Genomic DNA, 16,575 nt, shown 5'->3' on the forward strand with positions numbered 1-16,575 from the left:
GTATTTATATCGAATACTTTCGCTTCTCTTTCACAAACCAGAAGCAGAGGACGGCTGAGAGGCACGACTCGAGCGCCAGTTTGCACAGCTCAAACAACTCGACCTGAAAACAAACAATAATTTGATGTAGTTGATTTTGATTAAAACCACTTACAATTAAGCGTCATACCTTTAGAATGTCTATATCTTTTGGATCCCACTTTGTCAAATCCACAATAATCAAAGGTGCTGAAACAAAAGCTACACAAAGGCAGGCACAGTTGAGCATGAGAGACACCTGAAAACAAAAAGAGGATTAAGGACAGCACATGTATGAATCAGCAGTGGTGTTATGTACCTGTATATGCACTACTTACAGACAGTAACTCAGGATATTTGAACAGCATGTTTGAGACGAGACCCGCAATTACAAACTGAAAAAGAGGATGGTCTTACTTTGAGACATCTAGTCTTTTAAGCACATTAATTAACAGAGAGGAGTTATTTTACCAGCATGCCCGTCATCTGCGGCACCCTGAACAGAGTGAAGAGCGTCTCGCCCATATCTAGAGACACAGCGAAGACGATTCCCACTCCTACACTGAGGAGACCGCTCACCATCTGCAGAGACTGGTCCAAAATACACAATACAAGGACAATTTAAAAAGCTATATTCTTAAATGTGAGAGGTGTGAAAATCTCAACTCAAAGTAAAAGAAATATATTTTAACTGCTCAGCTACATAATTCAATACATAATCCCATATGAATGTTAAATTAGTAGCAATCTTCTTAAAAATATGTCACTCTCCGATAAGCCCTTTCACTTTTTAATTATCATGTGACGTTATGAAATTGTACGAATATTTACATACAGTGATAATTTGCCATATTTTTGACTTGGGTCTGCTGTTGAGGAATGTTCTTACCCCGAGCACAGCCGGTTGTTTCCGCAGCAGGTCATGCAGGGGTCTCTTGTTGTTGGGGAGAAGCTCCAAGGCCTCGTACCGCCGTTGGACCACCGCCTCTCGCCTCCGAACCACATTCAGCGGCAGCTCCTCCATCACATCAATGTTCAGGTCAACGTTCGCTCTGGCCATGCTGGAAATCTGAGTAAGATCATTTATGTCATGGTTCCCGTTACACCAGAAGAAAAACAGATTACGTTCATTATGAGCTAAATCAATGGGTTTTAAAGATTCTTGACAGCGATTGATACATTGTCATAATATACAGTGCCTCTCGAAAGTATTCATACACCTTGAACTTTTGCACATTTTTTCATGTTTACAACCCTAAACATAAAGATTTTATTTTGATTTTTTTTACTGAACATTCACACACAAGTAACATACAACTGTGAAGTGAAAGCAAATTGATACATGATTCTGTTATTTTTCAAAAAGTAGAAAAGTGAAAAGTGGAGCGTGCATAAGTATTCATACAGCATGCATGAATACTTTGTGGAACCCCCTTTTGCTGCAATAACAGCAATAAGTCTTCTGGGGTATGACTCTACAAGATTTGCACATTTAGAGACTGACATTTTAGCCCATTCATCTTTACAATACAACTCAAGCTCTGTCACATTAGAAGGAGAACGTTTGTGAACAGCAGTTTTCAGATTATTCCACAGATTTTCAATAGGATTTAGGTCAGGACTTTGACTGGGCCATTCTAACACATTAATATGTTTTTATTGAACCATTCCATTGTAGATTTAGCTTTGTGTTTAGGGTCATTGTCCTGCTGGAAGGTGAATCTCCGCCCCAGCCTCAGTTCTCTTGCTGACTCCAGCAGGTTTTCCTCCAAAATGTCTATGTATTTGGCTCCATCCATCTTCAAAACTATTCTTACAACCTCCCCAGTCCCCACTGAGGAAAAGCAGCCCCACAGCATGATGCTCACCCCCCATATTTGACACTGGGGATGGTGCACTCAGGACGATGAGCAGTGTCAGGTTTGCTCCATACTTAACGTTTTGCATTTGGGCCAAAAAGATACATTTTTGTCTCATCTGACCAAAGCTCCTTCTTCCACATGGAGCTGTGGAATTCTATGAATACTATGAATTCTAGCAAACTTCAAACGGGATTTCTTATGGCCTCCTTTCAATAATGGCTTTCTTCTTCCACTCGTCCAAGAAGGCCAGATTTGTGTAGAGTATGACTTATAGTTGTCCCATATACAGATTCCCCCAGCTCAGCGGCAGGACTTCACAGCTCCTCCAGAGTTATCTTGGGGCACTTGGTTGTATTTCTTACCAGTGCTCTCCTTGTTCAGTTTGTTAGTTTACGTGAACAGCCGTGTCTTGGTAAGTCTGCAGTGGTGCTTTACTCTTTCCATTTCTGAATGATGGATTGAACAGTGGAGATGTTTAAATCTTGGGAAATCTTTGTATAACTTAACGCTGCTTTAAACTTCTCCACAGCTTTATCCCTGACCTCTCTGGTGCTCCTTGACCTTCATGATGTTGTTCAGTGACCAATACACTCTGACCATAGCTCTGAGGGCCTAAAAGAACAGCTGAAATTATACCGAGAGTAGATTACACACAGATGGCCTCTATTTAATGGTTAGGCCAAGGAGTGAACATTCTGGAGTCATTAGGAATGTTATAAAGGCAATTTAATGCACTCAGAAAATGCTGTATGAATACTTATGCACGCCCCACTTTTCACTTTTTTATTTTTTGAAAAATAACGGAATCATGTATCATTTTGCTTTCACTTCACAGTTGTCTGTTACTTGTGTGTGAACGTTCAGTAAAAAAATCTAAATAAAATCTTTATGTTTAGGGTTGTAAACATGAACAAATGTGCAAAGGTTCAAGGTGTATGAATACTTACGAGAGGCACTGTAATTCAGTTTTCATCTCTGACAAGCTGAATGACGATGAAGAAACCTGATTACACTGCAAAATTGCTAAGTTACAGCTCAAAGTAGACGGACATTTCTTCCGTCTATCATCTAGACGGAAGAAAGTATCATCTACTTTCACGCCTCCAGCCGTGAAAAGTAGATGATAAATAAACACGTTTTTAATGTTCATATTACAGGGTTTTCACAGTACATTGGGATGTTTACAGCTTATATTGCCATAACTGATTTGATTGTAATTCTCTTTAAATTTGACACCACTTTTATTTGTTCAAATATTACTTTTATTCGCTTATATCTACTAATCAAAAAAACAAACACAAAATCTAAAACACTATTTTACAGCAAAATTGTTTCAAATATAGAAGCAAAGTCTTACCTGAGCAGTTTGTCTATCTGTGTATTTTTTGGATAGACCTGAGTTTAAAAAGCAGCTCTTCACCGCTGCTAATCTGAAAGATGTCACACCTCAACTTCCTCTTTGACAGTGGTTTTAACAATATTCATTCTTTATTGCCATTTTTCTTACAACGTATAATTGTGTATTTGGTATTTCCAAAGCACATTTCTCACGATACATATTTAAATTTAATGCATAAATATTTTTTTTTGTTAAATATCATGTTAATGTGCACATAAAATGTTATGTTTCTGCATCTGCGTGAAAGAGAGAGAGAGACCAAAGTGAAAAGGCAAAGCTGTTGTGGCTGGTCACTTCCTTCATGGCCTCATTTGTCAGAAACATTATTTTACACCTGCGTCAAATTCGACACGCGCTAAACAACATTTTCCAACCATGAAGAAAAAAACGTTTGTATGCGACGATTCAATGGTCATTACTATTCCCATTGGAAGCTTAAAAGATGCCAGAGATGGGCAGCTTATGCCTGAGAAGTTCTATTGCGTGTTCAAAGATGCCTACAAGGTTTTTGCCCAGAAGGGAAAGGCTAAACCTCTTGGGGTATGTTCATTTTATTTTGATCTATGAATCTATTCAAAAGAAAATAATGTAAGTTTTATTTTAGGCGGCTCAAGCCATCACTGGAGTGTTCCTTCTGACTTTGGGTTTAGTCTTCAATAGAGACACGCTCATCTTTGCAGCCACCATTCCAAGTGTTGTGGTAAAGTAAAATCAATATAACTTTTAATTTGTTGTAGGGTTATGTGCTAACCGATGTTATGTATTTAGCTAATGTTATAGCTTTTTGCACATAACAGCTTGTCTTATGTTTTATATTGTAGTTTGTGGTCTGTGGCATGCTCTCATTCACTGCTGGACAGTTTCCAAACATGTTGGTGGTACGTTGACTATTGAGAAAAATCCTGCCTTATTTGTATATTAAGTATTTAACACAAATTAACTTATCCTTATGATTTTAATGTTTTTGTGTTTTTCTATTTTAGACAAAGCTGTCCTTCTTTCTGAACATTGTGAGCTTCCTCTGGTCGATTGCGGCTTGTTCTATGTGCATCATTTGGTTTCTCCAATCCCATGCAGAGGCAACAAAGGTAACATTCAAATATTAATGATCAATGAAACACTATTTTTCTGTATCATGGCAGGTTTTTGTGCTTAGTGGATTTCTCTGTATTCCATGAGGCACATTAATTTTACATTAAGATAAGATAAGATAAGATGGTACTTTATTGATCTCACAGATGGAGAAATTGCATTCGATGAGAGAGCATCCGGCAGCAGCACCCATTCAGTGCGCACCACTCTTAATTATGTTATACTGTTAAAACCAATCGTATTGGATGTCACAACCAGTCCCAGCCAAGGGGCCGCTTTCAACTACATTTTTTGTGATCAAATAATAAAAGTGCTGCTTTGTACCAAAATATATTCAAAAATGCTAATTATGATACAACCAACCCGAATACCCTTTGGCAAAAAATGTTTTACCTGAGGGGTAAAAAATTGACCCGATTGAGCAAAACAAATGTGATCAAAACTGTCCTAAATCGGTTCACAAAACTGCAACACCAAATTTGTAGTAACCAGTGATATACTGTAGGTTTGTCACAATGAGGATATTTTTGCAAAGAATTTTGCATTGAGCAATAAATACTGAAGAAAACATAAAGCCATTATTCCCTGAAGCATGTTTCCAGTGTGAAATAATGTGTCATTTTTTATTTTTTTTAACCCTTTGCAGCTCATATTGTCATACACATACGTAAAGTTACTGGTAAAGGTTTTCAACGTTTTCTCATTATTGCGTAGTTTGGTGGTAAGTATTAATCATAATTTCAGACCAGCAAAGTAGCAATTTTATGAAAAAAGTCACAAAAGGTTTAACAGCGAGGTACATTTTCCAAGGGACTCAGGGCCCTTATGTACAGTATGGTTGCACTGACATTAAAAGATATAATTCTTTATCTCATATATAGTAATAACTTGAAAGACTGACTTACTCTTCCTCAATGTCCTTGCAAAGCTACTCAAAGGAGTGAATGGTCTGATCTTGGGTCTTCTCACTGTGGAAGACGGAGCAGCCATTTTCCTGATGTATTGGTTGAGCAAAGCCGTGTGCCGAGAAAGCTTCAACAGCCTGGTATGACCTTCTCTTTGTGCCTGAGCAGCTTCTGTTTAAAGAGAAATCATTTTAATATATTCACTCTTCCCTCCTGCAGCCGGCCATACTACTCAAGCAAAAAGACTGAAGAAAATATAGCCCAATCTTACTGAACCAATGTCTAAAAGATGTTTCTTCATTGTCTTGACAATTTAAAACTTTGCACAAAAAGTAAACAAACTTTTGCAAATGTAAGGGGGTCATTTATAAAGAGAGGAGCTGTAAGTGTACCTGTAAGTGCATCTTGTGCTTTTATGTTGAATGAATAAGAATAATAAAAAAAAGGAAAAAAAATGGAAAAAAAAGAAGAGAGGAGCTAAAAAGCAAGTGCAAGCTGAAAAATATATGCTATTTTATGGGCATGCTGCACCTCATTTAACATTTGAAACACAAAAATGGGGCCACGAATCTTATGTGTAAATAAGAAAATGCTTTGTGATGAAACAATACACAAATAACTCTGCTGCTGCTTCACTTTTGCATGGGCTGCCCATTTTGCACGTGAGCAAACGCTTAGTAAATGACCCCCGAAGTGTATTATTATTATTACAGGGCTTGTTTTCTTGCATTTACTTGTAATTTTCCCTTCTCCATATGCCTCTGATGAATGTAAAATAAAGATTAAAAAACATGCATGGGCAGTTTTAAACGTAGTTCACACTTAGACAATCAGATAAAACTTGGTGTGAAATGTTGAAGAGTCACAGGATATGAACACCAGGCATATGTCATTTTTTTGTTGGCATCACGTTATTTCAAGATAATTTCATGTTCGTACAAGTTATCAATTGTTATTTCATGATATGAAATTATCACGTTATTACATTCAAGTTATTATGAAATAATGTGATATGGAAACAAGATTGGTATCATGAATTACTCATCATCATTTTGTGTCATGAAATAATGTGATCCATATCTTAAAGCCACACCATGTAACATTTTACCCAATAAATATTTAAAAAAAAACATACAAGCCTTTTATTTTGTGCAGTTATTTTCACGGGTGAAAAATGCCTAAAATTGACCAAACAAACATTTGTTTTTGTTGTTAACGGCTCACCTCTCCTAAGACTTGACTGTAACTTTTCTGGGAGGGGGGACGTCTCCAGCTCGTCTCCATGGAGATGTTGACTAAAGACAACCAAATGTGACATTTAAATGGGTTAGGTCCTCATCCAAATCCATTGTTTAATTACACACTGCAAAAACAGCATTATCTGTCTCTAGCTGGTCAGTTGGAGCGTGTTTTGTGTATAATCTAAAATGTTACGCAGTGTGCCTTTAAAGGTGCATTATGCCCCTTTTTATGTGAATAAAGGTTGTTATTTGAACATACATGTACACGCAAATATCAACATATCAAATATTACCCAGCCACTGGGTCACTATACTAACCTCTTTTTTGCATAAAAAGTTGCATAATGCACCTTTAACATTTAATTATCTTGACATAACGTGTAATGTGTGTGTGAAAAAATAGCAAATTAACCCTATACGCCTATACTATGGCCTGAATGGTGATTATGTTATTTTACAAAAGAAAAAGAAAACACTGAAAATACATGGCCACAAGAGGGAGACGAAATGACAGTACAGGCTGTAGTAATGGACTGAATGAGGTGGACTGGACACAAACTTCACAGTCCAGCGTGACCACTGTTGTAGCCGCTATGAGATGTGCTTTATCAGGCCGATTAAAAGCCCCCCACGCCTCCTTTTGAGCTGGGTTAAAAGTCCTTGCGGAGGTCATGCCTCACAACAAGCGGCACATGATCATCTTTAGTGGGACAAGTCTTCCGCTTTGGGACACTCCCTAAAATCGCTTCACACCAATCACAACCAGGATATGTAACTTTCTATTAAAACTGTCGGCGCTCTCTTTTAACCCTGTACTGCTCACACTGCCCCGCTGTGCAGTCTTTTCCTTTGTGATGTGATTGAAGACTGTGCAAATTCAGATTACGTATGACTGGGTCGCTGATGAGGATTTCTCTCCGTCTCCGCTCCCTGCCCGTGTCCCGATGGCGACTGCGTACAGGGGCTCCCATACCCTCAGCAAAGATGATGTGAATTACAGAATGCATTTTCGCATGATAAACGAGCAGCAGGTGGAAGATATCACCCTCGACTTTTTCTACAAACCCCACACGATAACGCTGCTGACATGCACCGTGCTCAGTTTAATGTATTTCGCCTTCACGCGGTGAGTGTTTCGCAGCTAGCGTTAGCCTCGTTAGCTCAGCCTCGGCTAACTGTTAGTGATGCTCTGACACCAAATGTACACAGGAAGGTTAGCTAGCTGTAGCTCCTCATGACTTTTACTCACTCAAACCCGCCCGGCTGTAATAGGATTAGCCTCACTTAAGAAGACTAGGTTAATCTTTCACAGCAAGTGGTCGCCTGTTGTGAAATTTAGTTTTGTTCTGTGGCTGAAGTTTAATGGAAAATAGTATACAGTTTCATGTGACATATGCATACCTTTGCATGTCATTTGAGAACTATGGCTGACACCTACATGACGCTGTGCAAATAGTACAGTTGAAGGTGTTGTTTGACTGGTGTCCTATAACATACTGTTTGGCTCAGCTTTCAATGGCATTGTTTTCCTGTGTATTTGCAGAGATGATGGGAATCCTGACAATAATGTCTGGGTGGGGCTCATCCTGGTCATCTCATTTTTCCTAGTCATCAGTGTTTTGGCTTTTCCTAATGGTAAATATGAGGATGAATACTGAGCATATGTTTGTCATAACACATGTGTGCCATAATTATATGTGTGTAATTCCAGGTCCATTTACTAGACCACATCCTGCGATATGGCGAATAGTGTTTGGTGAGTATGGCACACTATTTTAAAACAAAAACATGATTTTTTTTAATGTATTGGTCTTTATCCTCTGGTGTTTCCTTCCTGATAATCTAGGTCTGAGTGTCCTCTACTTCTTGTTCCTGGTTTTTATCATTTTCCTCAACTGGCAGCAGGTGAAGCAGCTCATGTACTGGCTGGATCCAAACTTGCGCTATGCAAAGAGAGAAGCCGACATAATGGTTTGTAAATGCTTTGAGTTTCATTTCTGTTCTTTTGTCTCATAAATTAAAGATTGAAAATGTTTTCTTCTGCAGGATTATGCTGTGAATTGCCATGTTATTACTTGGGAGAGGATCCTAAGTCATTTTGACATCTTTGCATTCAGCCATTTCTGGGGCTGGGGCATGAAGGCCCTCCTCATTCGAAGCTATGGACTCTGTTGGACCATTAGCATTACCTGGGAACTCACTGAGGTATTTTTTTTAATTTTTTTGCTTTATTCAATTTTCACAAGACTCATGAGGTCTTTTCCCCACAGCTTTTTTTCATGCATCTTCTGCCTAATTTTGCCGAGTGCTGGTGGGACCAGGTCATTCTGGACATTCTGCTTTGTAATGGAGGTGGCATTTGGCTCGGGATGACTGTGTGCCGCTTTTTAGAGATGAGGACCTACCACTGGGCTAGTATCAAGTATGTCACATAAAACAAATAACTTTAAAAATATATATATAAAAGCAGTATTTAAGAAGTATTCTAATACAGTATCCTTATTGGTTTACTGGCTTGGGATAGTGCTTGTTAATGGACATGCCACACCACTCTAATTTGCATCCATTGTTCCACACACGCCCTCTCAAACACACTCTCATTCACCCTGGCCTGTTGTGCACGTTATTAATGGTAGGGCTTACACAGACTGTCCGGCCGGGGATCAAACCCAGGACCTTCTAGCTGTGAAGCACGAGCCTTAACCGACTGGCCACTGCGCCAGTATATCTACGTACTACATGACATTGTCTACTTGTTTTTTTCTCATTCAGGGATATTCACACCACCACAGGAAAAATTAAAAGAGCAGCGTTGCAGTTCACCCCTGCCAGCTGGACATATGTGCGCTGGCTTGACCCCAAGTCTTCCGTCCAACGTATGATGGGTGTCTATCTCTTCATGATTATCTGGCAGGTGGGTCTGAGATTAGTCTAAATCCTCTGAAACCTTCTCTGGGTGACTTAAGCAGAAGATCATCCTCTGTATTACGTGTGCTAAGTTCGGGCTAATCTAATTGCCTGATGTTAAAATCTAAAACCGCGGACAGACTTGTAGAATGAGACATTGCCTTAGTGTCTGTGCCACAAAACCCCAAATTACACATGCAAAGGTGGATCAAAATACATTTTTATTATTTTTTAAATGTAATTGAGCTTGTCATAATCGTAACTGACTAGTATACAAGAGTGCTTCAAAGCAGCTTTTTAGCCAATACACAGAAGAGCAATTTTAGTGTTTTTATACTAAGTAATAACTTTATGGATGAGCATCTAAGCCTATTCCGCTCTTTAATCTAAAATATTATATAATATAATAATAATCATAAAAGCCTGTGACAAGATAGTTTCAAACATAGAACAGTGGCAACATTTTTATCACAGTAAAAAAATTATTAAATATGGAAAAAAGAAGCACTTTGTTAATGTTTTTTTTTTTTTTTTCTCCATAGCTAACAGAGTTGAACACGTTCTTCTTGAAGCACATTTTTGTCTTTCCTGCAAGCCACGCTCTCAGCTGGTGCCGAATTCTGTTTGTTGGCATCATCACAGCTCCAACAGTAAGGTAAAGAACAAATCTTTATGAATATCCTGAACAAGCTTCCTCGTAATTAATTCCATCTTCTAACTTAGTATAAAACAACTGGACTTACATTGAAATGAGCGTTTCACTCCCCGTCTAGAGAGTTTCTTTATTTTAGCCACTTAGAAGGAATGTGAAAAACCTGCTTCTCATCTAAATTTAAGTCCAGTTTTTTAGTTTTGAGTTAAAAGATTGGATTAGCTGCCTGGGTGACTGAGAACCTACACTGTTTCACTTTGATTAATTCATGTTTCTAAACTTGTCTCAGGCAGTATTATGCATACCTTACGGACACGCAGTGCAAGAGAGTTGGAACACAGTGCTGGGTGTTTGGGTAAGTAACCTCTGCCATTTGACATTTGAAAATATTTACTGTGTAGGTCAGGCTCGTGTCTCTTGTGTCTAAAAGAGATTAACCTGGAAACGAGAGATTAAGCTGTCAGAAAAATGACAATGTAACTATATTAAACTTTATTTATCAGGCAGTAAAAATCCACCTCAGGACTTTACAGTAGTCTTACATTCAGTGCTCTGCTGATTGAACATAGAGATGTATGTAATCTTCCTTGTTTTGTTTTTTTCTATTCAGGGCAATAGCTTTTCTGGAGGCTCTAGCATGTATTAAATTTGGACAAGACCTGTTCTCCAAGACGCAAATCCTCTACGTAATCTTGTGGCTGTTGTGTTTGGTAAGATAACATTTAGTAATAAGTATAACACAAGTTTATAAATTAACTCTACACACTTTTAATCGGTTTATGAAGAGGAAGATGTGCAAAGTAACGTGACAATTTGTATCTAATTTCAGGCATTCATTACATTCTTATGTCTCTATGGGATGGTCTGGTATGCTGAAAACTATGGGCCAAAAGGAAAGGTCTGTGGTATTATTATTATTATAGTAATAGAAATATATTAACAAATAACAAATTATAGAAACCTTTTGGTGCCATGTCACTTGATTGCCTGTTTAAATTGGTCATGATGAAAATGAAATCATACATGCACTTTCTACTGTAGATGTGTGACCTGTTTTATACGTATATATTTGGTCAATTTGATAGGGACAGAACATAAAACATAAACAAACTGTAACAGAAGTCTGATGTGTGCCTCATAATGCTTATAGCCAAAGCTAATTTGCTGCATTTGTCCCTTTTTTCCAGAGTCTCTCAGACTTTGATGACAGTTGCTTCCCAGATTCTCCAGAAAATGAATCAGTAGAGTTCAAAGGTACAGTATTATTGTACTTAGTTTGTCCTTACAATGGCGCACGCATTTATGTAAAGCATTTAACCTATATTAAAATATTCATGAAAATATCTTCTGCAGGAGAACCATATGAGCAGGGCGATTGCACAACCAGACAGAGGAAGTTCGACAAAGGAGAGACCAACGGCCTTGACAGCCCATAGAAGTGCGCAGTTGGTACCAAAATGTTAGAGTTTACACCTGAACCTGCCCTGAGAAGCACGCAGTAAAGACCTAGAAGTAAAATGTTGAACCTACCTACTAATCCAGGTGTACATGAAGTCCACAGAGCCACACATTTTAAAAAGTCCTGATGGTGGCGACACAAGTGGTCAAAAAGGTCCATGCTGTGTTTATTGCAAAGCACAGAGGCATGGACCACATGGAGGAACAAGGTCTAGGTTGTCAGGAATCCTCCTATACCATCTTTCACTTTGTGTGCGTGTCTGTCTGAAAGAGTGTTGTACCTGCACATTTAATTTCTGTGTTTTTGAGGGACTTGAATTGCACGCTAACCAATTTGAACTGTATATTGATCAAGAATGAGGTTGGAATTGGTTAGTTTTACAGTAAGCGCATGAATATTGTAGGTTATTAAATAAATACTGTAATTTAGACACTCAAACAAACATAACATTATAGAGAATGAAAAGTTAAAGTTTACCATCAGAGTGTCCATGTAATTTATTATGCTTGTCGCTACTATTTTCTATTGTTAACATGTCAAGTTACATGTACATATTTAAACGTGTTTGGTGCTTATAAGAGTGCCGTACAAATTATTGACTGAACTAAGGATGACTAAGTTGTTTTTTACTGAAACCAAACACAAAGAACACACAGTTGAAGCACTTTTAATATCTTTCTGTGAAAATACTGTACATTTGTATGTTTTAAGTATTTTCTACTTCATTGTTTCCTTTGATTTTACCCGCCCTGTCCTGTCTGTTGCTGCTATAATTTAACTGGACACATAATAACCCTTTTGCTTAAAGAAGACATTGTTTCTCTACTGTATATTCAGTGCTCGTTGAGTATTGATTCATTTGCATGTCTGTCGAAGTATTTAGTGATGAACGATACATACACCTTTAGAGGATCTGATATTATTCATTCATTTATCACAGTATTGCTCTCCAGTGTCCTGCCATTTCACACTTACTGCCTTACCTGAGAACCTTTTGTACCCCGAACTGCAGTCTTTGTAATACATCATAACTAAAGCGTTTTCATCAAATGTTTGTCTTTTTATTTGGTTTACTTACATCTTTATCCATGACCTAGACAATCCTGAGTCTGCCGTCGGTTTATGGCAAAGCTGCAATGGTACATTATTGTCAGTAGATTTCAAGTGTCATTTGCCATAACAAATCTGTTCATTTGACTTACCCGTTTACTGTGAAATATTAAAACATTTAAATGTTTTCTATCATCTCTTGATTTATTTAACTGATTTCATAGGCCAGTTCACTTGAATCCCTTGTATTCGTCTGTCATAGGAAATATCAGTCTATAGCAGATCGTTGCCAAACACATGAGACCACGAATCACCTTGCTTGCCCCTCAAGAGCACATGGACTGCAGCTTGGCTGTTTTGAGCACTGCCCCTCTGAGCTCACATTTCACTCTGTGTGCACATCACGGGACTGAATAGACCAAGATAACTGCCTCTTCATGGGCCCTAAGATCAATTATTTTTTGATGAGTTTAAAACTTCATGTACTCTTGATCTCTTGCCAGCGGTCTCATCATCAGAAATCAATATGAAGAAGTTGCAACATGTTCAAAGGTCAGGCTCTAATTTACACAGCAATTAAAGTTCTATATTACTTTGTCAAAATTTTGTATTGCACATTATTGTGACCTGTCACTAAAATAAAAGACCAGATGAGGGCAGCAGAGAGTGTTGGTGTCATGTGACAGCTCGGGCCTTCAGCAGAGCAGCAGAGTGGATGTGCTCCATACTTGTGTTTGCCTATGTTAGCCACCGACTGCATTCTAATGTTTTTCTCTTTCTCTTTTGAAGCTTGCGCCTCTTTTGACAGATCATCGGATACCTGAATCATGGCTGAGAATCACGATTTCACGAGTCAAGGCTGGAGACTTGATTTTATCAAGGACATCCAGATGAACCTCTTGGAGTGTAAAGTCTGCTTTAAAGAGTTCACAGAAGACTGCAGACCCCAGAACCTTCTGTGTGGCCACGTCCTATGTCAGGAATGTGTTACAGCCCTGTCCCACCCTCTCCTCAGGAAACTGGAGTGCCCCTTTTGTAGACAGCTGTGCAGTGTTGACCACACCTCCAACTGCCTGGCTCTCACTGACCTTCAGGACCTGCTGATGTCTCATGAGTCCAGGTGTGCTGTACCATCACCTAGTGTAGACCAGAGCCTCAGCCTGGACAGAGGATCAACACACCCACATCTCTCTGCCTCGTTGGGAGGCTGGGGCACTCTGGTTAACCCTGTGGGCTTGGCAGTTTTGGGGTCTTCGGGAACAATAGTAATTGTGCATGATGAAGACCATAGGGTTGTAGTGGTAAGCTCAAAGGGAAAAATGCTGAACAGCTTTGGGAATAAAGGACATGCCACTGGAGAAATCTGTTACCCACTGGATGTAGCTGTGTGCCCTCTGGGTCATGTGGTTGTAACAGATGGAGGAGATAGGGCGGTGAAGATTTATACATCCAGAGGCACTCATATCGTTACCATAAGGGCTTCGTTTCAGCTTCCCTGGGGTGTGGACACAGACAGCAATGGAAACATCCTTGTGTCTGATGTCCTGGCTGGCTCACTTTTCCATTTAACTGTGGACTATTGTAACAGTGTCAGTTTTCAGTGTCACACGGCTGTTTCTGACCTTGAGAATCCAAAAGCAGTGGCCTGCTGCCCACTGACTTCAAACATTGCCACTGTTGAGCACCTCACAGGAAGGAGCAACCAACATACAAGACTGAAAGTTTTTACAAAAGACTTCCACATAGTGTATCAGAATGACAGCTCTAACATGTATCTGCAGTTTAATGTATGCATCAATGTGTCTGCAGTGACATTTGGCACAAATGGAGACGTGATTGTGATTGATAACAGTCAAGGGATGATTTGGAAACTTGGCAAACCTTGGCACAACACTGTTCCTGTTCCACTTAGTGTCAGCCTCATCCGCCCAGTGGGATTGGCATCTACAAACAACAAACTCTTCATCCTTGACAGTGGAGACCATACGGTCAAGATCTATAATGAAATGTAAGAACCTGGAGGGTCAGCTGCAGGCTTCATATAATGTAGAAACCTGCAGGGGAAATGTAGGCTACAAGTGTAGTTTCGTTGTAGATGGTGTTAAAGTGTCAATAACAGTATAAAAGGTTTATTTCAGAAGCAACTACCTTTATTCTATATTTGCATGCCCATTTTTAAGTATTGTTCATCTGTGTTTCATATTGCACCACTCACCAAAGTTTGTGATCCCTTTCAGTGAGTGACAAGGGCAATAAAAATCATTCTGATTGTGACATTATTTCGGATGTACAAGGGAAGTAATTTTTGCGCTCTAGAATTATTGTATTACTAGACTTATACTGGACTTATATTTAAGCCCAATATAAGTGAAAATTAAGAGCTACTTTTAAGAGTAGACCTTATTTTTGGCCACATTGAAGCCCTCACTATAGCCTTCTGTATGAACAGGCTATAGGCCATATATGCCTACTGCTAAAATGTTTAACAAGCCTAATCTTTGCTTTCTATTGTTTGATAATAATAATAAAGTTTATACAATGGCTACACCTGAATTAACTCTTAGCTCTTATTTATGCCAGTCTGATGGGCAACATGATACATTCTACTCTTTATAATCTAGCTGGATGCTATTATTCTGTCGCAATGTGAGAAGTGTTGTGTCAGGCAAAAATGTGAGAAAGAAAATAGAGTCCACTTGTCATCTTGACTGTTCCTGCACCGGCCCCTCTCTCCCCTCTCTCTCTCCCCTCTCTCCCCTCTGCTCCTCTGCTCCAGGGCCGCCTCTCTCTCTCTCTCCAGTCCGCCAGAGGAGAGCAGTCACGCTCCCAGCGGAAGATGGCGGTGGGGATGCTGTGCGGGGCTGGATTTGAGAACGGGATCTGCGCAAGAAACGACACGGAATGGATATAAAACTAAACATGGACTACTCACCGTGCGATAGCGTCGAGCTGGGGGCCCCGTTCGGATCGGTTTGACTCGGCTCGCCTGGGTCTTTTTGTGTCTGATATCGGCGGCTTCTCCAGTTTGGGCAGTGTACGTTGGATAGCTCGGGCGCATAGACAGACAGGGTGGGAGTGAGAAGAAGTGGACAAAAATGTCGGATACAAAGGTAAAAGTTGCGGTGAGAGTCCGGCCCATGAACCGCAGGGGTAAGTGCATTCACTGTTTGCAAAAATCCTCACCCAGAGTCAAGCCCTGGTGCTCTTTTGTTGAAGTTTCATGAAGTTATCGCCTGTGTAGACTTGCGTATTATTGCAGAAGAGTGTACGCGCGGTCAGATTAGCCCGTCTAACTTTTTGTTGTTGTTGTACACCCACACACTGTGCCTTTCTGGACTCAAAACAAACCTCTCCCTGCAGAAATCGAGCTCAATACGAAATGTGTCGTCGACATGGAGGACAACCAGACAGTTTTACGCCCGCCACCATCAAATGGAAAGGGAGAAAACAGGTAAACAGTTTGCAAAACGCATACAATGTGGAATAATTCGTGTGTGGCTGAGATTAGCAAACCATACTATGTTGAAAATGTATTATGTGGAAGTAATTGAGCAAAGGAGTTGAAGAAGAACTGTGTTTATGTAAACATAAGAAGAAGAAAAAAACGCTTCTAACTTTTATTAACATTTATTACAATGTTAAAACTCAAGATCACAAATCAATTAACTTGTGAGAAAGTCCTGTGTTGTTGCAAATCCACTGCTGGTCCCTAGACTTCCAGACAGTCACCCACCTGCTTGCAACATGAGCTATTGTTATGTAATATTGGTGAGGTTTGCAAAGGTTTGTAGCCTGTCTAATAATAGTGTTCAACATCCTCTACCTGTAGTTTAGTTTTTAAAGCTTGTTGAGGTGGTTGAGACTTTGACAGGTTGGTGTGTGGGGGCCTCGGGCAAAAGAAAGGTATAAATAAGCAGCAGAGCCTGTAATGACACCTTTAGGGCATGTGGCTACCATTGCAGTGCTGAAAGACAGTACGCCAATTACAAT

At 39.5% G+C, this 16,575-nt stretch overlaps 5 protein-coding genes across 5 annotated transcripts in view; 4 read left to right on the top strand and 1 right to left on the bottom strand.

The window, feature by feature from the left end:
- Positions 1-4: 4 nt before the first annotated feature.
- LOC306966844 (uncharacterized protein) lies at positions 5-1,085 on the bottom strand (the record flags this gene model as incomplete). The annotated part of the gene is made up of 5 exons (XM_079561660.1): positions 908-1,085; positions 490-609; positions 357-413; positions 170-277; positions 5-103 (listed from the first exon to the last, which is right to left on the bottom strand). Exons 1-5 carry the CDS (start codon positions 1,076-1,078, stop codon positions 5-7), a joined length of 555 nt encoding a protein of 184 aa, XP_079417786.1. The 5' UTR covers positions 1,079-1,085.
- Positions 1,086-3,591: 2,506 nt separating this feature from the next.
- LOC306966024 (uncharacterized protein) lies at positions 3,592-4,457 on the top strand (the record flags this gene model as incomplete). The annotated part of the gene is made up of 5 exons (XM_079560658.1): positions 3,592-3,819; positions 3,884-3,979; positions 4,101-4,157; positions 4,263-4,367; positions 4,422-4,457. The coding sequence occupies exons 1-5, from the start codon at positions 3,655-3,657 to the stop codon at positions 4,455-4,457; spliced, it is 459 nt and encodes a 152-aa protein (XP_079416784.1). The 5' UTR covers positions 3,592-3,654.
- A 2,805-nt stretch (positions 4,458-7,262) lies between these two features.
- On the top strand, positions 7,263-12,770 carry ptdss1a (phosphatidylserine synthase 1a). Its single transcript, XM_079560824.1, has 13 exons — positions 7,263-7,643; positions 8,061-8,152; positions 8,229-8,273; positions 8,364-8,488; positions 8,564-8,722; positions 8,788-8,939; positions 9,290-9,431; positions 9,967-10,079; positions 10,366-10,431; positions 10,687-10,786; positions 10,906-10,974; positions 11,264-11,330; positions 11,430-12,770. The coding sequence occupies exons 1-13, from the start codon at positions 7,462-7,464 to the stop codon at positions 11,510-11,512; spliced, it is 1,395 nt and encodes a 464-aa protein (XP_079416950.1). The 5' UTR covers positions 7,263-7,461; the 3' UTR covers positions 11,513-12,770.
- Positions 12,771-13,236: 466 nt separating this feature from the next.
- LOC306966170 (E3 ubiquitin-protein ligase NHLRC1-like) lies at positions 13,237-15,680 on the top strand. Its single transcript, XM_079560825.1, has 2 exons — positions 13,237-14,593; positions 15,362-15,680. Exons 1-2 carry the CDS (start codon positions 13,413-13,415, stop codon positions 15,525-15,527), a joined length of 1,347 nt encoding a protein of 448 aa, XP_079416951.1. The 5' UTR covers positions 13,237-13,412; the 3' UTR covers positions 15,528-15,680.
- The window catches only part of kif13a (kinesin family member 13A), a 31,617-nt gene continuing 30,582 nt past the window's right edge, over positions 15,541-16,575 (top strand). Inside the window, exons 1-2 of the mRNA XM_079560659.1 lie at positions 15,541-15,735; positions 15,946-16,036. Coding sequence (XP_079416785.1) covers positions 15,681-15,735; positions 15,946-16,036 — 146 coding nt within the window. The 5' untranslated portion in view covers positions 15,541-15,680. The remainder of the gene's footprint in view (positions 15,736-15,945; positions 16,037-16,575) is intronic.

Source organism: Gobius niger (genome assembly GCF_951799975.1).
Source record: "Gobius niger genome assembly, chromosome: 8".
NCBI classification, from domain to species: domain Eukaryota; kingdom Metazoa; phylum Chordata; class Actinopteri; order Gobiiformes; family Gobiidae; genus Gobius; species Gobius niger.